At 38.8% G+C, this 27,401-nt stretch overlaps 1 protein-coding gene across 2 annotated transcripts in view; it reads right to left on the bottom strand.

Moving 5' to 3' along the window:
• Positions 1-27,401, bottom strand: part of MPDZ (multiple PDZ domain crumbs cell polarity complex component) — a 558,334-nt gene that overhangs the window by 192,014 nt on the left and 338,919 nt on the right. For both annotated transcript variants that reach the window (XM_089913222.1, XM_089913221.1), the window contains exons 5-6: positions 7,527-7,600; positions 4,728-4,894 (exon numbers count right to left, since the gene is read on the bottom strand). In XM_089913222.1, coding sequence (XP_089769348.1) covers positions 4,728-4,894; positions 7,527-7,542 — 183 coding nt within the window. In that variant the 5' untranslated portion in view covers positions 7,543-7,600. The remainder of the gene's footprint in view (positions 1-4,727; positions 4,895-7,526; positions 7,601-27,401) is intronic.

The raw sequence follows: 27,401 nt of genomic DNA, 5'->3' as shown, positions 1-27,401 counted from the left end.
CTTTCTATAAAATAACCATGAGCTCCCATAATGTTCCCATTGCCAAGGGGAAATCTGGTTCATAGAATGATGTCTCACATTGAGCAATATATAATTATCTGGTTCTTTTTTGCCTTTGTCCTGGGAAATGAGAAATAAATTCTATACTAAATTTTAGCAACCCAAGATTCTTGGTATATCTAATTGTCTAATATTTTTATTTGATCTTTATTTAGATTTACCTTTGAATCATCTATTAGTCAGGATGCTTTGCCTTCAGGAGTTGTTCCAAATTCTTTTTGGAATGTGGACAGATAAAACTTAGGAACACACAAATATAAAACCACAATTTTATACCATGAAGACCGTATTTTCCAAGAATAAAAATGAAAAAGATGGACTGAATTACTGTGATCTACACTGAACAGTAATTTCCAACACTGATTCTATATTAAATCAGCATCTCTCCAATTATTTCAAGAGATGTCATAAAATTTCCAAAGAAAAACTTGGAAATTTCCAAAGAAAAACTTGGAAAAATCTGGTTTAATTTTGTGTGTAAATACACTATGCATCTAGATGATATATATGTAAGCCAACACTTTCCTGGGAGAAAGGTTAATGAACCAGGAACCTGGAAATATCAAACAAGAACAACAACAAAATAACAACTGTCATACTCCAAAAAGGCTGGAAATCACTGACAAGGAGAAACCTCCAGAATATTCTATACCCCCAAGGCTAGTCTTCCATATCAGCAGCTTTTGTAGCCTGCATATCCACATCATTTTTTCAATGTTGGACTTGGTCTCTGTGGCCATAATTTTTTTTAAAAATCTTAGCAATGACAATTTTTAAATATTAATTCTAACTTTTAAATATCAATTCTAACTTTCTAATGAAATTAATCATTTTAATTCAGAGTTTCCCTATAAAAAACTCAGGATAAAAAGACATTTAACTTAGTGCCCATAGTTAATTCAGAAAGCAAGGCGATTAATTAATCAGGAAAGCAGCATCCACCTATATTGGAATAGAGAAACGTCACGGAATAAATATTCAAATCCAATATCCTCGTGGCTGACAAGTTTCTATTATTAAACTGCTAACATATTTATTTCCTCCACAATAGCTGGATTTTTGTCATGAATATGCATTAAGCCCTGCAGTTATTAGCCCTGATGACTAGGTGACAGTGAGGACACTACTTGAGAATTTGCATTTGACAGATCATTGACACAAAGTCACAGTTCCCTTTTTTATCCCCTCTTCACTTAAACAGGAATCATGCAATAGGAAATGAACTGGAGCTATTAGAGATTATTCAGGTTTAATAGCACACATCCTTTTAGCTGGCATTAAAACAATACACAATGTGGCAGAGTTAAACAGAGGCATCAATTATACTCTCAGACCTGTTAATATTTTTGACAATATTTAAATAGCACATCCCTTCAGGGCATGGCTTTTTTGCCCTCTCAGTTACACACCTGTCAAGTGTTTAATTTGCCAAAGGGAAACAGTTTGATTTCTAAGGGCAGTCTTAATACGGAAGAAGCAAATTGGAAAAATTAAACATTATTGAATAGAAGTAATGGGAAGGATCTGAAGGGAAAAAAATAGTAGGCTTAATTCAACATGGCATGTCGGCATCTGTCATTAATGCAACAATATGATCATGTTCCCAATATGGTGCATATACCTTGGGCTTTTCAATTATTCCCTCCCTTTGCTTTTTAAAAGACAGAATGATGGCAGGGGAAAATCAAAGGGGTCAACATTTCCAGTAATAATAAAAAAGATGGAAATGGTAACTTGCTCCTATTGTGCATATAAAATTATACATTTGAAAACGTAAGTTAGGTATAAGATAATAAATAAAAGCTAGACATGCATCAGATTTGTGTAGCTACTAGATTAAAAACACAAACCAAATGTCACTCCTTAGATGCATTACTTAAATATTAAATTATAAATATCAATAAATTAGCAGTTGGTAAACTATATAGCAAATTTAAATCCAACATGATAACGTCTAGAATATTTAATGTTTAAACTTTAAAACAGAAAATATTATTTTAAGTTTTTGAAAATTTTCTCTAGTCACGCAAGTAAAAGAAATTGGTTAAGTTAACAAATGAAACTGAATTGGTAAAGAACGGAGAGTAAAGTGAAGAGTCACAAAAAATGTGGGAAATTATCAATAGTTTCAACCGACATAAAGTCATGGCATCTAGGGCATTTCTACCCTTGGGGGCAGGGGGAGATGTGAGATAAGCTGCAGGGTCAAATAAGGGAAAGGGCTGTGCCTTGGCAGCCAAGAAGCATGAGTTGTAGCTCTGGTTCTACTCTTCTAAACCACTCTGCTGTAATAAGCAGGAGGAAGAACAGATGGTTTCTTTGGTCCCTTTCAGTATTTGAAGGGGTGACCAATGAGCCAAAAAGTCCAAAGTCATGTAAGACACGCCTACAGAATTCACAAACATCACAGCTTACGTAGCCTTGAAATACAGTTGACCCTTGAACAACACAGAGGGTAGGGGCATGGCACCACCCCACACGCAGTCGAAAATCCACGTATAACTCTGAATCCCCCAAAACTTAACTACTAAGAGCGTGCTGTTAACCGGAACTCTTACCCATAACATAAACTGTCACTTAACACATATTTTGTATGTTCTATGTATTATATACTGTATTCCTACAATAAAGTAAACTAGAGAAAAGAAAATGCTATTAAGAAACGTCATAAGGAAGAGAAAGTACATCTATGTGCAGTTCTAATCCATGGCGTTCAAGGGTCAACTGTATACTAGCTTCTAACATTTAATACAATGAGATGACACTGTCCACAGACCTAGACTATGAGGCTCAATAATATTATGCTCAATAATTTCCAAAGAAATTTCAGCTGAATCATGTGGGACCCAAACAGTTTTAGAGCCCATATTCTACTTCCATTTCGAAAAGACAAAACAAGCTCAACAACAAGTAGGCCCATTTCTCTCCTCCTTTCAGCAGACATGGTAAGTATGAAAGCTATTCTCCTTACATAAGGCTGGCTAGCAGGGAAATTTCAACAGTTGCCTCACTGGACTAATGGTATTCCCTAACACACTTACTAGTACTTTTTCTTGCAACTTTTCATCTCATTCTAATCATATTTTCACATAATACAATAAGGGGAGACATCTTCACACTCTTTAAAAACCAGATAATTTTCCACACCATAATTACACTAATATTCATGATATTGGTTTCTCCAAAAGTGTGCCAATTCATTTTGAAAATGAGTACCTAAAACTAATCTTTTCAATAATTTACAAAGGAAACAAACACAACTACATATAATGAAACTACCTCTTTTTCTTAATTCATGGCCATAACTTTTAAAATCATTAGGTAGAAATTCACTTGAGAAAAATATTTTTAGACATTCTTCTTGATCTACTTACTTAATTTTGGGGGGGGCTACTAAAATATCTAGATTAAGAAGTTATATGACACTAAAATTCTTTCTCTGTTGCTACTATTTGTTCGCTTTGCATTTGGCATATTTTGGGTTTTTTTGTTAATTGGAGCTGTTCTTTCACTGAATTATGAAACTAGTCTATAGGTTTCATTTTAAACTTTTAAGGCAGAATATTTGTTAGCAAGTCATCCATAAACATCAGATTAATGCTAAAAACATCAGAATGAGTATTAACTTGGACTAAAGACATAATTAGACTGACTTCAAACCTTGTGAGGACAGCAACCATTTAAAAAATATTTTTTAAAAACCTGAGAAATGGTGATTAAGTAAATTCAAAGACCATCTGACTCCAGTTTTCATTCTGTCATTGTGATATGTTTCCATTTTAATATAAATGCCAGGACTTTTTAATATTCATAATTTTTACAGGAATAAAACACTGTTACATTTAGAAGTCCTAATGTTTATCACCATCTGAGGCTGTCATGGGAGCAATTGCTACTTACACTCTTTTCAGAAGTGAGAATTGCAATTCCTCTAACTGATGACAATGTAATTACTCCGTTTACTGTCAAAATAGAGGTGATTTCCCTTCCTCACATACATGATTACACATGCAAATCCGGGCTCATCTGAAATCATGTAAGTTTACTGAGTGTCTGAATCTGAATGAGCAAGATCACATGAACCATGAGTCCTAGTGATGATGGAAACCAAGTTACAGTCATCCACCCTAAACATATTTTCATCATCCCCTTCTCCTGCAGGAACTCATTCTTCCGTATCCACACAGCCTTCAACAGCCTTCAACACAATGTCATATCATCTACAATACACTGCAACAACTGTCACAAAAATAACTGGGGGTGGGGGGAAGCCACAGTTAATCTGAATGTCTCATTTGGAGGTTTAAATCAGGAGCCCCCAACCCCCGGGCCACGGACTGGTACCGGCCCACGGCCCATTAGGAACCGGGCCGCACAGCAGGAGGTGAGCGGCGGGTGAGCGAGGGAAGCTCCCTCTGTCGCTCCCCACCGCTCCCCATCGCTCGCATTACTGCCTGAACTATCCCCACCCCACCCCCCGCGTCCGTGGATAAACTGTCTTCCACGAAACCGGTCCCTGGTGCCAAAAAGGTTGGGGACCGCTGGCTTAAATGACTTCATTAACTATTCATTAACACATACAAAAATCAGCCTTTCAGAAAAACACGAGACTTTCACAAGCTCTATGCAACACCACAAAGGCCTCCTGTGAGTGCACCATGTCTTACCTGGTCTTTCAGCTGCTGTACAGAAGTCTGCAGGTTCAGAATCTGGCTGAAGAGTGGGCTCTGCAACACTGACTTGAGAAGGTTCAGTTTGTCTTCATTTGCTACATCCCCGCGCTCCCGCAGCTTGGCCTGCAAGCGCTCTGCCGCCTGCAGGGCCCGATTTTTGTCTAAACCAAAGAGCAGCATTAGACAGTAACAGGATTTGAAAGACAGGCATCAAACCATCCTTATAGAAATCCTAAAGCTATTCCTTTCCAGAGCTCAAAATTGACTCAGAAAAAAAAAGAAGGGTCTAAAACATGTCACTACGAATATATTCTTCAAACCTTGAAATCTCTAGTAAGAAAGTTTGACAGCAGCAAACTGTTTAGTGTATGCTACATGCAACTAATTGTAAAGTACAGAAACTAATTCAGATGAAGCATATTTGAGTTCCAATACCAGGTATTTCATCTCTAATGAAAACCAAACACTCTGTCATCTTGTAAATGCTGACATTTCCACTTTTTAAAAAAACTTATATGTAAGAAAAATTAGAAGTATAGCTAATAAGTGGAGGTGAATAATGTTACTGATGAGTTATAACATCCAAATATGACAATTTCATACATTAAGGGGCAAAGCATTGTACATTTGTGAATTTACTTGAAAATACATCACAATAATGCATATCCCTTCAAAAACACAATTTTTTAGTATTTTAAATGTCTTACCCCCAAAGTAAGATATTTATTTGCCAAAGTAAATGTCTTGAATTAGCATATCCTTAATAATCCTAGCATCTTGCAAGCATGCTTCTACCACATAGTGAGTTTCTACCACATATAACAGTTAAAAATATCTCCCCAAACCCTACTCTCGCTCTCTTTCTCTCCCTTACTTGTAAGTGAAGCCACATTAGTTTTTAAAAAAATGGAGACTGCTCAGATATATGTCCTAACAGATTCAGGATGGTAACAAGTGCATCTATTAAAATATATTTGCCATATCATAGTAATCGAAAAGAGTGAGAATTATCACCAGAGTCATTTTCGATAGCACCAAATGTAGAATTATGCAGGAATGGGGAAATTAAAACATGAATCAATGTCGACCATGAGTTCACAAACACAAATTTAAAGAAACAATATTTACTCATATAGTAGGTCCCCTATACATTAAAGTTGTAAACTTTCAAAGAATGCGAACGTGCATCTGGTTCCAGCAAGGAACCAGAACCTGTGCCATCAACATCAGGCATGGGTGAAACTGCAGCTTGCCCTCCATCTCCTATTGCTGATGATCCTTCAGCTCTACCATCTCCCACCTCCTCTCCCTCCTCCAGTCAGTAACTCTTCTTGCCTGTTCACTCGATGCCAGCCCCTGTATGCCAGCTGTTGGACTGTACTAATGTACTTTTCAAGATACTATAATGTAAGATTAAAAATGTTTTCTTTATTTTCTGTGTTTGCTTGTTTTTTACGTATTATATGTGTGAAACGTATTATAAACCTATTACAGTACAGTACTATATAGCCGATTGTGTTAGTTGGGTACCTAGGCTAGCTTTGTTGGACTTACAAACAAATTGGATTTACGAACCTGCTCTCGTAACAGAACTCGTCCGGATGTAGGGGACTTACTGTATGCAGAATTTAAAAGCAAATAATAGTGAAGATATGCATGAGAATTTTATTCTGGGTCATATTTCCCATGGTATCTCAGAATACAAATCTAGTATTAATTCCCATGTCAATTCTTGAAAAGTATACAACTCAGTAATAACTTACAGAATGAAGATTATAAGGTAATGGTTTATATAATTCTGTATTTCCCCTTTGCTGTCCACTTTCTTATGAGGAACTTTCCTATGTGGACTGGTAGTCTTTATGATTTGTGACTTTAGTATAAAATAGGTGATGCAGGAAATGTACACCCATGCATTCTGATTACGGGCATAGTACCAGGAACAAAAGTCAAAGTAATGATCCCCATGATCACAAAAACAGCTCCTTCTCCTTTCCTGCCACCCACTCTCCCCACCCTTCCCTCAAAACCTGCAGGTGTCAAGCCACCAGCCATGATCATCAAGGCACCAAAGTGAAATCCAGATACCTTCCAATAATCATACCCAAAGAGTTCCCTGGAAAAGGTGAGGACTGCGGTGCCCGACGAGGGACGATGAGGGACTGGGTGTACCATACCTGATATACCTGAAACTAGTTCTATAAACTAGCTTCTCTAAAACTAAAGAGCAGTGTGAAAAAAAGATTAACACATGAGTCTAGAAAATTTGGATATTTCAACCTAAATTATCTCATGTAGAAATTAAACTGCCTTAAATTGTCACTCGAGTTTGTCAACCTAAGTGTTTGTTACTGTTATTTTTACCAATTTAAAAGCAAAGCTCAGTAGTATTTCACCTGCCAAGAATAAATTAAAAATAAGACACAGGCAATGATCTTTCAGTATTAAAAAAATTGTTAAAACTTTTGGTGCTATCCAGAAACAAACATTAACCAGAACTGGTTTCATAAATCAGAATTGGGTTTACATTAAGTTTTAATAAAACCCATAATTGGTAGAACATTTCATATACTCTCAACTTTTGCTTATAAATGATGTGTTTTTGATAACACTTCATATGAAATCATCCAAATATAGAAACACATTACCCTAGTACAATGCTAGTGGATAAAAAAAAATTTTACTAAGTTACTATAGACAGAATCCAGATATGTAGAACATGCCATATTTCAAAGATCCCAATGGAAGGAGTTTCAATTATTATCAAAATGGTCAGGAAGAAACAGGTCTTACCTATAGTTTCTAACATTTTTCCCAAGTTCAGTGTCCTTCTCTACAATGATTATAAACAGCAACTACAAGGAACTCTAGGGAGAAAAGAAAATGGAATGGTTATGTTTTACAACTTTAAAATTATATTCCAAAACCAAATACTCTAAAAAACACTTGATACTACTATGATTCCTTTAACCATTAAAATCTTGTTGAGGTAACTTAAGATAGTTTTCTTTACAGGCCAAAAAAGTAATCATTTTAGGATTTATTCAAAATTATATTTGCAGATAATACTTGTATAATAAGGTAAAAGGCATAAAATCTGTTTTAAATAAGATAGTAGAAGTATCCAAAATATTTCCTTAAGAGCTTCTCAACACAGGCCACTATAACCTTGGATTCACTTACAGATCTTTACCCAAAGAGGAAGGCATTTACTTGGCTCCGCATGAGAAATTCTGTAGGCAAAAAAAAAAAAAATGTAAAAAACAGAATAGGGCTCCCCTGGTGGCGCAGTGGTTGAGAGTCCACCTGCCGATGCAGGGGACACGGGTTCATGCCCCGGTCCGGGAAGATCCCACATGCCGCGGAGCGGCTGGGCCCATGAGCCATGGTCGCTGGTCCTGCGTGTCCGGAGCCTGTGCTCCGCAACAGGAGAGGCCACAACAGTGAGAGGCCCGTGTGCCGCAAAAAAAAAAAAAAAAAGGAATATATGATCCTGCCCTTGAATGCTCAGTCTTAACTGGGAAGATGATTCAGACATACCTATTAAGAAATGAATTGTGACACTCGAGCCGTAAGTGAATCAATGCAAGATAACATATTAAATCACGGACGAAAAACTGAATAAAAAAGAGAGCACAACATTAAAAAGATTTTTTAAAGTTTTCAAAATACCCTCCTGTCAATAATCTCTCTTATTCCCACTCAAAAAACTCTTCTCAACTCCTTCAACCCACACAGATTTCATCTTTCTCTGATAATACTCATCTAGGCTATTTAAAGTACAACATACAGATCTCGGCTGACAATATCCACACCACTAACCCATCTTTAACCTTTGCTGTCCAGCAGTTTCGCCCAACTGATTCCAAGTTACATCTATCCTCTGCCTTGCAGAAAACCCCGAGTCATTAGGAAGTCAGTAGGTCATTTCTTCAATGCGGAAAAGGAATCCACAACCAGACATCCTCACTTTTCATCTGAAAGATGAGACAGTGGATTTCTCTGAGAAGGGACAAGTTGCCCCCTGTAATCTCTTTAAGAGAGAATGCATTTGGGAAAAAAGGAAGAATGTGACGTACACAAGCAGATGCACAGACCATCAATGCCTGCAGTCAGCTCTGTGTAATAACTGAGACCATTACTTACTTTCCTTAACCCAGTTTAGAATATAACGATTTAAAATAACTCCACTTCAAATAGTCAAACAGCTCAACTACTGGCACTTGTTTTAGAAAGTGCCCTGGTGTCAAGAAAAGAGGGCACTAACCTGGAATTTAAACCTCAAGAGTGGTGCGGCCTTGAGCAAGGGGCCTATCATCTGAATCTTAGTTTCCCAGAAAACGCACTTACTCTTTGGGTATGTAATGATAAATGAGATTAGAAATATATATATACCAATTTCCAGCTCAGTGCAAAACTCCTAATTCTAAAATATATATTTACAATTAATGCTGAGCCCATGTATTGAATAGATTAGCATTCCAAAGCCAGGCCTTGCATAGTTTTATGGGGGAAAATATAGGGAGATCTTTAAAATAGTTATATTTTTTATTCTTATTTACAAGGAGAATATAATAGTCCTTCATAAAAGAGAATATTATTAGGTCCCCTCTAAAAAAATTATTAACTTCTGACAGAAAAATAAAAGCAAAGATACCCCAACAGAAGAAAGCCCAGGTCTACAAAGGTGTATTTAATGTAACCGCCCAAGAGGAAGCATGATAGCAGTGAAAGGGCATGGACGAGGGAGTCTGATGACCTGAGTTAAAATTTCAGCTTGACCATTTACTAGCTATACACCCTTGTTAAGTCACCCATCTATCTCTTCTGAACTTGGTATTCATAAAGTTTTGAAAGGGTAAAATTATATGCATGAGTGCTTGGTATACACAATAAAATTTAGTTCTATCCTCTTTCCCCTATGAAAAATTAACTCAGAAAGATAGTATTCATGACTTGGCAAGGGAGGGGGACAGGCCTATGGATTTAGAGGCCCACTCATTTATGAGGATTCTGCAGAGAAAGCACAGAGTAAGCAGTTCCCAACTGAGAACAACACTGGTGCCCAAAAGTTCACCTACAAGTCAGGTCTGCGGAAGCAGAATTACTTTTTTTTTTCCAGAGAAACCCTTACCATAAAGGTTTCTTTTTTTTTTTAAGATGTTGGAAGTAGGAGTTTATTAATTAATTTTATTTCTTTTTGCTGTGTCTTCGTTTCTGTGTGAGGGCTTTCTCTAGTTGTGGCAAGCGGGGGCCACTCTTCATCGCAGTGTGCGGGCCCCTCACTATCTCGGCCTCTCTTGTTGCCGAGCACAGGCTCCAGACGCGCAGGCTCAGTAGTTGTGGCTCACGTGCCTAGTTGCTCTGCGGCATGTGGGATCCTCCCAGATCAGGGCTCGAATCCGTGTCCCCTGCATTAGCAGGCAGATTCTCAACCACTGCACCACCAGGGAAGCCCCATAAAGGTTTTTTTAAAAAAAAAATTTAAAAAGCTCAATTCAGCTGCAAGTCACTGACATTAGTTTCCAGATGACAGCTCCATTCCTCTGGATTTCAGTATTCAAAAATTAGTTTCACAGTTTGTCTTCTCTGCTCTGATGTCCCTCAAATAAATAGATAACTATTCTGATTTCACCAGGACAGAGACAAGAAGTTGAAAAAAATGTTCCTTTCTATGCCCTATACTCCAATGGCAAGTATTCAGTTTTAAGTGTAAAACTCATTTGTAATCACAGAATTTTTTAGATTACAGAGACGGCATCCACTCCCATCAAACTGCAGACGTGAATTCTCTTTCTCACCCTTTCACCGCCCCACCAACACCCTTCCCTCTTTACCCATTTCAACATTGTATGAAAATAGAATGGTACCTGGATGATAACAGTGGGTCATGGCCAATGGATAAGACATAAAGCAGGCTCAATACATTTCAGAAGAATGCCAAGCTCTCTGGGTTTTTCTAGGCAATTCATGCCAGCAGTGATGAATCAGAGGAGCAGTAAAGCGGCGAAATAAGATGTGGGTACAATAACAAAGAGACGGACACAAATGCTGGGGCAGAAGCAGTGGTAATAACGGCATAACGGCAACCACCCAGCACCTATTACATTCAGATCTGGGCACTGTTCAAAGCATGTTATCAAATTAAGTCCTTTAATCCTTACACAATCTACTCACTGTACAAATGTGTAAACTGAGGCACAGAAACATTAAGTAACTTGCCTCACTGGTAAGTGATGAACCTAAGATTTGAACCCAGGCAGTTTGTTTCCAGAGTCAATTAATTTAGCTTCTACGATATACTGCCCCTTGATAAGAAGCAGACTCACCTTACCATTCTCTTTCCTCTATCCAGCCAAGTTCAACATTGCGTAGACCTTGCTCTACACAGGAGAAACTAAAAAAAGAAATGGCGGCCCGAAGTGAATGAAGTCTGAAAGGGACTGGTTCAGACTATTTAACATAGCCCATAATCCACACAAAGGTATGAACAAGTCAGAGTTTAGGATTTTAGAAACTATGCGTAGGTACATCAAAGAAAGATCAGTAATATTCCCCATTTATGTTATGTCCATATATGTTTAAACAAATCATTTTTGAAATTCAAGATTTTAAGAAAAATCCCCAAGAAAAAATAAGCCTCTTTATATTAATATTCAAAGTACCTTTAAAAATATGGCTATTATATGTCAAAGTACTAAATCCCTCAACACAATGAGAATAAGAATATTCAAATAGTATAGAAAATACTAGCTTCTATACAGTAGCCCCTCTAGCTACTGTTTACTTACTCTGCTTGTAGCCATATCACTATTTAGTTATAATTGAGCCTACTTCAGTAGCCAAAGCACTCAGAACTACAGGACATACCAATAATGGATCAATGAATTCAGTGCCTACGAAGCACTATAGTGCTAGGCAAGTGCTGTTTCCATACATTACATCATGGGAGCTGGGGCCCCAACCATCTTGCTCTCCATAATATCCTCCACTGCCTGGCACATTATTCTCTCCATTTTCCAGATAAGACAACAGAGGAAAGGAAGAGGCTGAGGTCTTACTCAGGGTCACAGAGCTAGTAAGCCAGAAATCTTAGCTTTGAATCCAACTCTGTTTGATTCAAAGCCCCCACTTACTCAATCACACTATCCCTTATTTTCCATATTGTTATAGAACAAAGAATGTGCAGGGCAATGTATAACATTGCTAGTATTTGTATAAAAGAAGAGGAGGGAAAAGATTTGTATAAGTCAAATTAATATGTGCATGTTTATGAAAGCATAGACTATTCCTACAAGCTTTCCAAAGGCACTAATGGTGGGATGTAGAGAGCTGGTGGACATTAGGAGAAACTTATTCTGACCTGCACTTCTTCTGAGTTTGAAAAATTTTGTGTCAATATAAGGTGGCCAGATTTTGCAAATTAAAAATACAGGATACTTAATTTAATCTGAAATTCAGATAAATGAATAAATTTTTAGTATAAGTATATCCCATGCAATACTTAGGATACAGTCATGCTAAACACTAAATTGTTGATTATCTGAAATTCAAATTTAGCCAGGCATCCATTATTTAATCGGCAAGCCTACTCATGTACATACTGTCTTAGAAAAGAAGGAAATTTTAAAAATCATTTTTAATTTAAGGACTTTATGCTTCCTGCTGAACTTTAATATAATGACAGAGTTGCCAAATCCTTTATAAATCTCTAACCATTTTAGCTGTGACCATATGATTCTCCAGCAACTGGTTGATAACACTAGTTTCAGTCGAGGACAAAAATCAGACAGCTTCTTTCGTTTCTTTTAGAAACAGAAAGTGATTAACAAATCATTTTACTTTTCAACAAGTTGTACTGGTATATGTAGGCACAGCTTTTGTGTAGTAGAGAATCAGTGCCTGAAACATAAAACAAATCATTCTGCCCAACACAGATTATATGGCAACTAACAAGTGAAAATATGTCTTATGCTAAAAATAACTCTACTAAGAGAAACTGCCCCAAATGCATACAATTTCTAGTTATCTTAAACAATTCTGACTGTAAAAGGAGTACACCATTAAAAGAGCTGGCTGCAATGGTTTGTGGCTTGTCAAAGTCACTTAGCGTCTATTAATGCATTTAAATTTAGCATTTGTCTCATTCTTAGCTGCCTCAGCACTACTTGAAGTTAGCAGACAAGTACAAGGCTGTAGTCGTTTGCAGGTAGTTTGTCATAAAGTCAATTGGCCATGACAGCAAAACTTACACTTGCAGTCATAATTCATATTCTAGGGTAACGTTACTGAACTACTGTTACTGAACTATTGCAAGAGCACAGAAACATCCAACTACCCACCAACATCATGCGATCATCCAACAGAAAACAGTCAGCTCTTCTTAGCATCTGTTCTTTAGAACTTCTCCCTCATTCTTAGAGGATTGATCAAAAAAGCATTTGTGAACAAAACCTTGCTTTCAAGTTGACATTTATGAATCTCCCCGAATTCTTCAGTAGAATTTATTCATTTTTACTCTCCCAAATCGAAGAAAATCAAGTTTCAAGGAACCTTGCTTTTACAGCATAAGGCAAATACTGATTGATGGTCTTGCCCTTCCTTTATAAAATGGAAAGATAAATTACCTATCCAAAATGAATATGCTGAGGGGGCCACAGGGTTAGAAAAGAACTCAAATTCTGTTGTTTACTGATCCAGCAACTCACGGGGCTCCTACATGATGAGCATGTTGTTAGGTGAGAGAATTAGAGGAATGGGGACACAGTCTGGGAACTCAGGGGCCAAGTGAACGGAAGAAAAAACAAGTAAACAGACACTTAAAACGTAAGACAAGAGAGGGAGGCCATCAAACCCAAACTGAAGAGAAAGGGAAAGCTTCCTGGAGGCAGAGACCCCTGCAGAGAATTCTGAAGAACAGGTGGGAGTTAGGGCAGAACGGGTGATAGAGGAACTCCCAACATAGAGGCAAGAGTACCTAGCACCTTTATGAGCACTGCAAGTAGTTACTTATGCCTGGACCAGGCCTGAAGGAGACAGAAAGACAGAGGTGATGAGGCTAGAGATGTGGGTACAGGCTAAATCACTGAGGGCCCTGCATGCCATTCTTGAAGAGTTTAGATATTTAATACTGAAGCTTGTTTCGGTACAGTGAGTGACACAATCAAACTTTGTTTTAGAAAGATAACTCTGGTGATAGTGTGGAACACCTATAAAAGGGGAAAAAAAGACTGGAAACAAGAAGGTCAGGTAAGAGGCATTTTCAAAAATAGAGAGGAAGGTGAAAAATAAATGAAAATGGGAGACAGATTTGAGGAATTAAGAACTGTAAGCAACAGAACCTGGTAAAGTGGACGTAAGGCAGATGAGTCTAGGATGAATCCCAGCTTTCCTGCTTGAGTTACTGATCGGATGGTAATATTAACCACTGAATAGAGAATAAAAAAAAAAAAAATAGGTCAGTGGTATGACTGTTCTAGAAATAAAGCACTATAGTGATCAAGAGTTTAAAAGGCTGGGTTATACAGTACCTCATAACACTGTGATGGACTGAACTGTATGCCTCCAAAATTCATATGCTGAAGCTGAAGCCCTCAGTGCGATTGTATTTGGAGAGAGCACTTTTAGGAAGTAATTAAGGTTATATGGGATCATTAGAGTGGGGTCCTAAACCAAGAGGACTGATGGCCTTATAAGAAGAGAAAGATATCTATCTCCCTCTCTCCCTCCTTCCCCCACTCTTACCTTCCTTCCCCCTCACCACATGCAAGCACCAAAGAAAAGCCATGTTTTTTCTTCGGAAGGACACAGTGAGAAGGTGGCCATCCACAAACCAGAAAGAGAGCTCACCAGAAACCAAACCCTGCCAGACCTTGAGGTTTGACTTCAGCCTTCAGAACAGTGGGGAAATAAATTTCTGTTAAGCCACCCAGTCTATGGCATTATTTATAGCAGCCTGAACTAATACAGGTTTGAATCTTCCCACAGCCCCTGCTCCAAGGAATATGCCATTACACGCTATGATATGCCCCTTTCCTTCCACCATAACAAGGGGAACAAGGGGTGGGCCCCTCACCCAAGGGAAGACAATCTAACTGCTGACCTAAAAGGCAGAATTGGGCTACAGTCTCTCTCTTGGGAACTAGAAAGACTAAACCAATTAGCAGTGGAGGTACAGTGGAAAAGATACAAGGAGCATGAGTAAAGAATGAAGAGGCTAAGATGGGGCACATGCCAGCCTGAGTTAAGAGAGACCAAAACAGAGACATGGGTAAAGACAGAAGAACACAGCTGACATTAGGAGAGAGGCAGGTATTCTTTGGGAGACCCAACACAGCCAGTGAGAGGGAAACAGAGTAATTGGTCCCTAAGATGCACGGTCACTGACATCCATTCTTACCGTGCACTCCATTTTGCCAGAGGTAATTAGTATGAGTCTCTGTTTGTTCCATTCAAACACACCTAACTATTACAGGCTGCTTTGGTATAGCATCATACTATCACATCCCAAACAAACCAATATCCTGCTTAAGAAGTACGCTTCCTCCTTTAACTAATTCATGTGGATTCTCTACTTCCAATAAAGATTTGAGGGAGCTTACAAGCAAAGATAACTTTAATAGGACCACTGAGATAATTAAGATTTTACAGGGGAGATAGTTACATCGGAAAAACAAAGCATAAGGAACTGCTACTATGGTGGGTGAATAAAATACTATATTCAGTTTTGATCAGAGCCTGAGAAAAGCCATCAGGTTTCAATCAAACAAATCATAAATCCATTGTTGAAAAAGGAATGTGAGATCCGACTGACAAGGTTTCATTCTATAAATGAAACCACAGTAACTGTGGAAAACATTTACAAATAATGCAAATATTTCTGGCTAAAATATTCCAGTTAAAGAAGAATAGAAATACTTTCACTTCAAACTCCACTAGAAAAATAAGCCAAATATGCATGTTAAAAATTAAAAGTAACACTTAAAAAACAGAAATGAAATCTATAGTTTATAAACCAGGAGGAAAAAAGATGAAACAAACAATACTAAGCAATCTAAAATAGTCTGGGAACAGAGAAGAAAAGAAAAAAAAGCATAGTAAACAAAAAACACAAGAGGACTGAAATAAATTCAGATATCCATATTCCCAACCAATATAAATGGGTTAGACTCATTTACTAAAGAACAGACTCACAATCTATATCTCAAAAATGAAAATGAAAGTTGCAGAATACAGTTTGATGTCACTTAATCTATAATTTTTACAGAATATAAAATAATAATATATGCTACATATAAATAGATATATATGTACTTTCATCATTTCAACAATGAATTAAAAAGATATTTTAAAATTACAGTTATGATTACTTTTAGGGGTAGACAGATGGAAGTAGTAGTTTTAGATCAGAGAGAAGTCAAAAGGGGACTTTAGCTTTCTCTATTTTTTTTAAGGAAACTATACTTTTAGAATGTTTAAACTTATATATGTAAAAAGTAATTGGGTTGAAATATTTATGGATAAAATGGTGAAATGTCTGGGATTTGCTTCCAAAAAATGAAAGAGGACAGAAGAAATAAGACTGGCCATGAACCTGTGGCTGTTAAAACTGAATGATGGATACATGAGGATTCACTGTAATATACACAGTGTAAAATGTACATTTTACGTTTTTCATAATAACAATTAGAAAAATAAGAGAATGTCAGTAAACATATGAAAATGTTAATACCTAATTTTGGAGGATAGGACTAGAGCTGGTTATTTCCTTCTTTATTCGCAATATTTTTCAAATTCTCCCTAGCATCCTTCCTCAACAAAAAAAAAGATTTCATTTCAAACTACTAAATTACTTGGAAAAAATTTTTTACCATTGGTAAATGCTACCAGAAAGATAATTTCTTCAGGCTAGATTACTTATACTCCAACAAAATGAAAGGAAATATTATGAAAAGACTTTTCTAAAAATTAGTATCTTATAAGGAATTTTCATTTTCACCATTAAAAACAAAGCTTTATTCTGATTTTCTGATGGCTACTCGGCTTCTAGTTTTACCAAGCCCTTTTAGATAATAGCCTTAGAAGCAGATCTTATGGCCCTGGATTAGCCAATTCCATGTGACAGAGCTAGCAGCAGGCAAGAAGTGATGAATGACTACTGCTGTTCTAGTTCTGAACATATACATAGTGCAAACCAAAATCCCCACCTTTGGAAATTGATGGGTGAACCCAAGAGAGTACATAAATATAAATCTGTTTCAGTTGAAAGAAAACTTATCTTTCATGCATATGCAAATGACGATTCAATATTATGAACAGTCATATAATATATCTAAGCTAATATTATAATACGGGTAAGTGGCATATTAATCCACAATTATGTGGACATATATAAATTACAATCATTACTTTGACTAAGAATCCACATACTCTAAACAAATTTTGGTGAAAATAATATCAACTTATTCCTTTTCCTAGGAATTTCCTAGGGAGAAAAAAAGCCTATTGAAAAGGAAAATATATATAATTTAGATATTAGGATATTTTATTACTTCTAGATACACTTACACGACAATGTGTTTATACTAACAAACATGGTCATTGGCTATATTTTCGTTTTGAAAGCTACTTCCTTTTATTTTTAAGATTGTTGGATTGAGGTGAAGGGCCAACTGTCCTTTCAAATAGTATAACATGTTCTATCCTTAACTGCAGATTCCCTAAAAGCACAAAGATACTAACTTTAAAAGGACATTTCACCAGATTAATATCCACTTCCAGAATTACTCACTTATATTTTGTGATGCTTTTGAGTCAAATTCCCTTATTAACTGCTCACACCTAAATATGAAGTCAATTTTATGGTTGAAAGGAGCCTCAAAAAACATGCAGGTCACAGACAAGCTCAAGTTCGCTGAGGTTTGGTTCTACAACAAACCAGTGGTGTGTCAGGCTGCTATATATTACTCAACTGACTCTTTGAAAGGCTGAACTTTTTTTTTTAATATACTAGACAAACCAATTCCATTTATATTCCATTGTATTATATTTATTTCCTTCCTCCTTCACCATCATCCATATTTTTTTAAAAGAACAACCAAACACACACACACACACACACACACACACATTTTCTCTCTTGCTCGCATGCGCGCTCTCTCTCTTTCTCTGTCTCTCTCTCTCCTAGAGAACTGGAGATTCCAATACTTTCTCTCTGGGCACCCATTTTTACATATTTTCCATCCGTAATGTTCTCTCTTAGTACATTCCTACAGGACAGGGACCCTCTCCCCAAATCAACTCACACCAAATATGGTGACTCAGAAAAAAGATTTAGATGCTTCTGAGAATGAAGCTTTAGCCTCTCTGTTCTCTCCCTAGCCAAACTCAGAGGAATTTACATTGTTGGGCAGTTTGCCCCTGTTTGCTACCACATTTTCAGTGCTACGAGCCAAGATGCAACAGGCTGTGCACGTTTGTTGGACACAAACAGGCAGGGGGATTCCTCCAAAGCCTGCCCTGCAGGCGAGCAACATCGGGCAGACATCAGACTCCAGAGGCAGCAAGTCGCACATAAAGCGCTCACTCCAGCCACATAATTGTCTTGGGGGAAACCAAAAATGTGCAGGAGGATTAACTCTGTGCCACAGAATTCTCAGGTGTTATTCCTACAGTTGGCAACCAATTCTCCAGAGAAATTACTTCATGGCTCTGCCTCCTGCCCTTTTGCCTACCTGGAATGAGGCAATTCTCCAGTGGATCAGGCCAACAGTGCCCTCGTGCTTAGAAAAAGCATGAATACTCAAAGCGTCCCCATGGGACCCTGAAACATGGCCTGCAGCTGCTCTGTGTTAGGACTGATCAACTGCAGGAGGAAGTAACAGATCTCTGTCATTCCTGGCTGCCCTCTCAAGGATGATGAGTTTGTGAGATCTCAATGACGATACTGGTGCAGAACAAAACAACACGTGGCTTTGTCAGTTGTGACTCAATGATTCCTTAGGGTAAAGCCCTAAAGAACAGTGCAGAGAGACAACCTTTCCAACACAGATAAAACTGTGGAACTCAGAGATGGGAGGTGACAAGAATATTACAACCACGCTGTTTCAACTTACCTCCCCACCCAATTAATCCATGCTCTTTACCAAAGGTTATTTCTAGGGCTTTTCCCCATAACTTTTAAAATAACTCTACTTCCACCATTTCCAAATTGCTTCTCCTGTTCTGGAATCTTTTCTATAAAAATGACGAAGCATCGTCTATCACATGGCCTACTTAGCTATCACTGAGCTCTAAGTACTATACATAATTAGATATTTTTATCTTTCCACATCAATCAGTGCCTCCTGAATTCAGTTTGTGGCTTTCCTGATTTCCCTTTGCTGAATTGGGATGGGAACAAAGATAAAGTTTACAAACTTTACTCAGAAAAGGGCAGCCTCAAATTTCTAATAGGAAATCCTCTGGGAAGAAAACAACATACTGTAGTGATATTTAACGTAGCTGTTTTCCTCTCCTGGACTATGACTGTGGTGACTATAGAGGTCTGCATCCCCTGTTGGTTTAGTTCCAGCTCTTTGCACAGAGGAGAACCAGGCATATACGAGAAGAGTTTGTGAAAGATCATGCTCTCTTGCTCTGAGTCCATTCTTTGTAATAATTTTCATGAAGAAATTTAGAACACTTAAGTTTAGCTGGCAGAAGAAATCAAAGCATTTTTTGCAATTACTAACGCTTAATGATTTTAAATATCTTATTTGAAGACATCAGAAAATTTTGTGAGCTTTTACTCTTTCCAAAACAACTTGCTAACACATTTTACAGATATGGAAGTAGAAGGTCAAAGAAACTACTAACTTCCCCAATGTCACGTAATTCACATCTTTTATTAAGGAATTGTATTTCTATATCCATTATTATATGAGGGTACTGAAAAGTCTAGGTAATAAAACATCAACAATTATCTGAAAGTTTCAGCCAAAAATAATCTTAATTTAGCTACAAGAGGATTTGGGGGCAGAGAAGAAGGGAAAAAGTAATAAACTTAAAAATTTTACTCCATCAGAATGGGTGTCTATGCTAACTCAATTCCCTCAACAATAAAATGTTCAATTTTCCATGTCATTTTGCTGATTTTAAAAAAAAAGCAACTTCATTCCTCAGGTACAAATTCACCACCAAATACTCCAAGAACCAAAGGTTTGGGCTTCCCTGGTGGCACAGTGGTTGAGAGTCCGCCTGCCGATGCAGGGGACGCAGGTTCGTGCCCCGGTCCGGGAGGATCCCGCGTGCCGCGGGGCGGCTGGGCCCGTGGGCCATGGCCGCTGAGCCTGCACATCCGGAGCCTGTGCTCCGCCACGGGAGAGGCCGCAGCGGTGGGAGGCCCGCGTACCGCAAAAAAACAACAAAAACAAACAAAGAACCAAAGGTTTCCAAATATATATTCACTAGAGTACCTAAAATGTAGGCTTGGTTGTAATCCACAAACTAAAGCAATAATTTGTCATTTAAGACTTTTAAAACATGCTATTCAATGACAACGAATAATAAAACTGCATATAAGGGGGCTTCCCTGGTGGCGCAGTGGTTGGGAATCTGCCTGCCAATGCAGGGGACACGGATTCGTGCCCTGGTCCGGGAAGATCCCACATGCCACGGAGCAACTAAGCCCGTGAGCTACAACTACTGAGCCTGCGCATCTGGAGCCTGTGCTCCGCAACGGGAGAGGCCGCAACAGTGAGAGGCCCCACACACTGCGATGAAGAGTGGCCCCCGCTCGCCACAACTGGAGAAAGCCCTCGCACAGAAACGAAGACCCAACACAGACAAAAATAAATAAATTAATTAATTTTTTAAAAAAAAACTGCATATAAGAATTGGCTGCTATTACATCTACTATAATAATAACTCTTCCAGAGAATAAATAGTCCATAAGTGAGTTTTTTAGACAATGAGCCAGCATTTTTACTGTCTGAAATGAAACCACTTATGAAATGGCTTTCATATATCCATCTTCTTAAACAGAGCATATGTGCTTCACAAACATACACCCATTTTCAAGTAAGAAACCTGAGGCTCAGAAAGATGAAAGTGTTTTCTCCTACATTCAGGAAGCTTGTAAGTAAGAGTGCTAAAATTAAAAGCCAATCCCATTTATCAAAGCCAAGTCCTTTCTACCAAATCATAGCTCTGTGCTCTAATACTACTACTACAGGAAAGAAAATAGCTATTTCCCTTCAGATGAAGTAGCCTCAGGCAGAGCTTTCAGAGTTCCCAAGCTGTTTTATAAAGCTCTCTTGAAAAAACACTCTACCATTTTACTAGCTGTGAGATCCTGGGCAAGTCACTTAACTTCTCAGAGCTGCTGCTGTAAAGTGACGTTAACAATAACATATGCAAAGTGCCTGGAAGTAACAGGCATATAAAAGCTGCTGCTATTTATTATTTTTGTCTTCTAGTGTCTGCTGTTTCCAATTTGCTATGTAACTCCTTAACATGAGTGAAAACTGATCATTTCTGAACTGGGACTTGCAAACTGAACCATGTCTTACCTATGCAGTAAACAAAGCACATGGCTTTAGGCTAGCTTTCCCACTGCTGAGAACTATCCGTACTTTTTGTACTATTTAGGATCCCCCTCTAAAGTACTTCAAAGAAGTAGAAATGAACCCAAAGAAACTAATCCAAAATTCAGCTTAGTCAAAGAACTGACACTTAGAAGTATTAAGTTATCAACCAGAGAAGACAGAGGGAGAGGGAATAGGTTTGGTTTCTGGCAGGACACAGATAAACAAATGGGAGGAAAGAAATAATGAGGTGAGGAAGCTGAAAGGAGAAGAGACAGAAAGCTGGAGGGCAGCAAAGCAACTGAGAAAACCCTAAGAAAATTCCTTAGCACTCACAGGCCAAGAGGCAGCGGGGGCTACTAAGGTCACAGATGCCCAGAAGAAGGGAATCATTTCCCCTGCCAAAGCGAAATCGGATCTCAAAGAAAAACCTCGAGCTCATCTCTATCTTCTCTCACCCGCAAACTAGCAAACACAGTAAAACTCAGTACATCTGAGTTACTGTCTTTGTGACTCAGCTGTCAGAATCCCATGAAATAAAAGTATGTGAAAGTGCTTAGAAAATGGGAAGCGATATAGAAGCATTAGGCATTATTTTAACAACAGTTATCAGCATCAGAATGGCTGATACTGTTTCTTATCCCTAATTTTAAGAAAATGAACAGCAAAAAATATTATATATACACAGCACTATGTTAGCAAGTTTTAAATAAGTGCTTCCATTTCCCTAGGCATAAGGCACAGGCAGAGTTAGTATGAAGATACTGGCATGGGACACTTCCATTCTCATACAAATAAATATGCACTTTCACATCTAATTTTGTATTTATAATTCTGCTTTAAGAAAGCCACCCTAAATTCTATAAGCTTTAAGCCCCCCAAATCTGTACTATCTGCCTCTATCACTGAAGCATATGGCAAAACAAAATAAAGAGAGGTACCCAGCTTCTGAGCTCCCAATTTAGTAGAAAACAGTAAGTAATGACACTGCAACAAGATGTGCTAAATTCTGGGAGAGTACAAAGGAATCCAATGCTGTCAGAACGAGTCAGAAAAAAATTGGAGATGGGACAGGTGAACTGTCCTGAAAGACATGCAACTTAGGAGAACAGGAGGGACAGCCAGGAGAGGGAATGGCATCTCTTACTAACGCAAGGACATCTGCTAAGGCAATGAAACCAGAGAACTTAATGACAATGGTTCTAAACTACAGGGCTACCACACTAGACAGAAGAGAGGAAAGCACTGTCCCAAGCATAGCTCCCTAGGACTATGCCCTGCAGGGAGATAGCAGTGCATTTTAGATACATGGGGCAGGGGTGGCAGGGAAGAGGGGGGTTACTAAAATTTCTTTTCCAGAAAAGCAATTCTGGCAATAGGCTAAATAATTCACCAAAAATACAAAAAACTAATGGGACGCCCCTGGTGGTCCAGTGGGTAAGACTCCAAACTCCCAGTGCAGGGGGCCCAGGTTCAATCCCTGGCCAGGGAACTAGATCCCACATGTTACAGCTAAGAAGTCCGCATGCTGCAACTAAAACCCGGTGCAGACAAAAATATATATATATTTTTTTAAATTCTTAAAAAAAAAAAAAAAAAGAATAATAGTATAGCCAGATGTTAGGCTGTTAAAACAGCCCAGTCAGGAAATAATGTGAGCCAAGATTAATGCAGTGGCAAGAAAAAACAAAAAGAACTGACACAAATACACTCATTAGAGAGAATTAAAATGATCATTGACCACTAGATGTGTGTTGGGGGCAGGCATAATGAGCGAGTGACAGCAACAAAGGTTGACTCTCAATGTTTCTAACCTGGGAAACTAGAAATAATGGAGCATCATTAGCTTAAAGAAAGAAAAATGTCATTTAGAGGAAGAGGGCAGAAATGCATATTGGACATACTGAGCTTGAAATATCTCTAGAAAATAGGAAATAATAGAACTTAAGTTCCGTGAGAGCAGGAACGTTGTTGGGGTTTTTTTTTGTTTTTTTTTAAATTGTTGTTGGTTCCTTTTTCTCAGTGGGCTGTCACGAGCCCTAGAAACAGTGGCTGGCCCAAAGTAGGCACTCAGTAAATATTTGCTGAAACGAATGAATTGACTACATATGTGAATCTAAGGAGAAAAGAACTTAGAGATGTAAAGTCAGGGAATCACTGGCCTCAAGGTGTTGCTGAAGATAAAGGAGATTAATCAGGGAGAAGGTAGAGATTAACAAGAGAAGAAAACTGAGGTTGGAATCCTGGGAAACATGGACATTTAAAAAGTAGAATCTAATGCGTAAGAATTATTTTAGGGGTAAAAGTCAATTAGAAGTAAGGACTCTTCATGCTTTAACACTCTAAACACATACTACACTCACAAAACTCCCACTCTGGCCAACACGCTAGGCCAGGTTAGTGTTTATTTAGCTGACCCTAAGTAACGCTTATTTGACATCACTTTGATTGCTATACTAACGTAAAAACAAATTACTTATGGAAGATAACCTTAATCAGGTCAAGTTAAATATAGAAGATCAAAATATCTTAAACAGACATCAAACAATCACCTGTGAGAATAAATTAAAATTTTAGAGAGGACCTTCAAGATGGCAGAGGAGTAAGACGTGGAGATCACCTTCCTCCCCATAAATACATCAGAAATACATCTACACGTGGAACAACTCCTACAGAACACCTACTGAACGCTGGCAGAAGACCTCAGATCTCCCAAAAGGCAAGAAAATCCCCACGTACCTGAGAAGGGCAAAAGAAAAAAGAAAACACAGAGACAAAAGAATAGGGACGGGACCTGCACCAGTGGGAGGGAGCTGTGAAGGAGGAAAAGTTTCCACACACTAGGAAGCCCCTTCGCGGGCGGAGACTGCGGGTGGAGGAGGGGGGTAAGCTTCGGAGCCACGGAGGAGAGCGCAACAACAGGGGTGCGGAGGGCAAAGCGGAGAGATTCCCGCACAGAGGATCAGCGCTGACCAGCACTCACCAGCCCGAGAGGCTTGTCTGCTCACCTGCCGGGGCGGGCGGGGGCTGGGAGCTGAGGCTCGGGCTTCGGAGGTCGGACCCCAGGGAGAGCACTGGGGTTGGCTGAGTGAACACAGCCTGAAGGGGCTAGTGCGCCACTGCTAGCCAGGAGGGAGTCTGGGAAAAGTCTGGACCTGCCGAAGAGGCAAGAGACCATTGTTTCGGAGAGGGGATTCCTTCCCTGTCTGCCCACAGAAGACAGAGCACCACCTAAAGCAGCTTCAGAGACGGGCGCAAGCTGTGACTATCAGCACGGACACCAGAGACCCGCATGAAATGCTAAGGCTGCTGCTGCCGCCACCAAGAAGCCTGTGTGCAAGCACAGGTCACTATCCACACCTCCGCCTGTGCAGCCCGCCACTGCCAGAGTCCCGTGATCCAGGGACAACCTCCCTGGGAGAACTAACAGCGTGCCTCAGGCTGGTGCAACGGGCACGCCAGCCTCCGCTGCCGCAGGCTCACCGGGCATTCCAATTATAACTACAGTACTGCTCCCTCCCCCCAGCATGACTGAGCCAGGGCCCCTTAATCAGCCGCTCCTTTAACCCTTTCCTGTCTGGGAGAAGAACAGACACGAGAGGGCAATCTACATGCAGAGGTGGGGCCAAATCCAAAGCTGATCCCCAGGAGCTGTGCAAACAAAGAAGAGAAAGGGAAATTTCCCCGTGCAGCCTCAGAAGCAGAGGATTAAATCTCCAAAATCAACTTCATGTACCTGCATCTGTGGAATACCTGAATAGAAAATGAATCATCCCAAAATTGAGGGGTGGACTTTGGGAGCAACTGCAGACTTGGGGCTTGCTTTCTGCGTTTAGTTTGTTTCTAGTTTTATGTTTATCTTAGTATAGTTATTAGCACTTGCTATCACTGGTGGATTTGTTTATTGGTTTGGTTGCTCTATTCTTATTTTTACTACTTTTAAACTTTTTTATTTAATAATTATTTTATTTTATTTTATTTCTTTTTCTAATTTGTTTTTTCTTTTTTTCTCCCTTTTCTTCTGAGCCGTGTGGCTGACAGAGTCTTGGTGCTCCAGCCTAGTGTCAGGCCTGAGCCTCTGAGGCGGGACAGGCGAGTTCAGGACATTGGACCACCAGAGACCTCCTGGCCCCTTGTAATATCAATCGGCGAGACTTCTCCCAGAGATCTCTGTCTCAATGCTAAGACTCACCTCCACCCAACGGCCAGCAAGCTCCACTGCTGGATGCCAGGAACACACCCCACACGTTAGCAGAGAGGCTGCCTAAAATCATAAGGTCACAGACACCCCAAAACACACCAGCGGATGCAGCCCCGCCCACCAGAAAGACAAGATCCAGCCCCACGCACCAGAACACAGGCACCAGTCCTCTCCATTAGGAAGCCTACACAAGCCACTGAATGAACCTCATCCACTGGGGGCAGACACCAAAAATAAACAGGAACTATGAACTTGCAGCCTGTGAAAAGTAGACCCCAAACACAGTAAGTTAAGCAAAATGAGAAGACAGAGAAATACGCAGCAGATGAAGGAGCAAGGTAAGAACCCACAAGAACAAACAAACAAAGAGAAAAGAGGCAGTCTACCTGAAAAACAATTCAGAGTAATGATAGTAAAGATGATCCAAAATCTTTGAAATAGAATGGAGAAAATACAAGGAACATTTAACTAGGACCTAGAAGAACTGAAGAGCAAACAAACAATGATGAACACCACAATAAATGAAATTAAAAATTCTCTGGAAGGAATCAATAGCAGAATAACTGAGGCAGAAGAATGGATAAGTGACCTGGAAGAAAAAAGAGTGTAAATAACTACTGAAGAGCAGAATAAAGAAAAAGAATGAAAAGAATTGAGGGCAGCCTCAGAGACCTCTGGAACAATATTAAATGCACCAACATTCGAATTATAAGGGTCCCAGAAGAAGAGAAAAAGAAAGGGACTGAGAAAATATTTGAAGACATTATAGTTGAAAACTTCCCTAACATGGGAAAGGAAATAGTCATTCAAGTCCACGAAGCAAGGAGAGTCCCATACAGGATAAATCCAAGGAGAAACACGCCAAGAAACATATTACCCAAACAATCAAAAATTGAATACAAAAAAAACGTATTAAAAGCAGCAAGGGAAAAACAACAAATAACATACAAGGGAATCCCCATAAGGTTACAGCTGATCTTTCAGCAGAAACTCTTCAAGCCAGAAGGGAGTGGCAGGACATATTTAAAGTGATGAAAGAGAAAAACCTAAAACCAAGATTACGCTACCCAGCAAGGATCTCATTCAGATTTGACAGAGAAATTAAAAACCTTTACAGACAAGCAAAAGCTAAGAGAATTCAGCACCACCAAACCAGCTTTACAACAAATGCTAAAGGAACTTCTCTAGGCAGGAAACACAAGAAAAGGAAAAGACCTACAATAACGAACCCAAAACAATTTAAAACATGGTAATAGGAACATACATATCGATAATTACCTTAAATGTGAATGGAATAAATGCTCCCATCAAAAGACACAGACTGGCTGAATGGATACAAAAACAAGACCCACATATATGCTGTCTACAAGAGACCCACTTCAGACCTAGAGACACAAACAGACAGAAAGTGAGGGGATGGAAAATGATATTCCCTGCAAATTGAAATCAAAAGAAAGCTGGAGTAGCAATTCTCTTATCAGACAAAATAGACTTTAAAATAAAGACTATTACAAGAGACAAAGAGGGACACAACATAATGATCAAGGGATCAATCCAAGAAGAAGATATAACAATGGTAAATATTTATGCACCTCAATACATAAGGCAAACAGCCATAACAGGGGAAATCGACAGTAACAAAATAACAGTAGAGGACTTTAATACCCCACTTACACCAGTGGACAGATCATCCAAAATGAAAATAAATAAGAAAACACAAGCTTTAAATGACACATTAGAGAAGATGAACTTAATTGATATTTATAGGACATTCCATCCAAAAACAACAAAATACACTTTCTTCTCAAGTGCTCATGGAACATTCTCCAGGAGAGATCACATCTTGGGTTACAAATCAAGCCTTGGTAAATTTAAGAAAATTGAAATCATGTCAAGTATCTT

This window comes from Delphinapterus leucas, chromosome 6, assembly GCF_059928025.1.
Source record: "Delphinapterus leucas isolate spDelLeu-1000000601 "Yukka" chromosome 6, BTC_Dleu_Yukka2, whole genome shotgun sequence".
Taxonomy (NCBI): Eukaryota; Metazoa; Chordata; class Mammalia; order Artiodactyla; family Monodontidae; genus Delphinapterus; species Delphinapterus leucas.
This window is presented reverse-complemented; position numbering and strand designations above follow the sequence as displayed.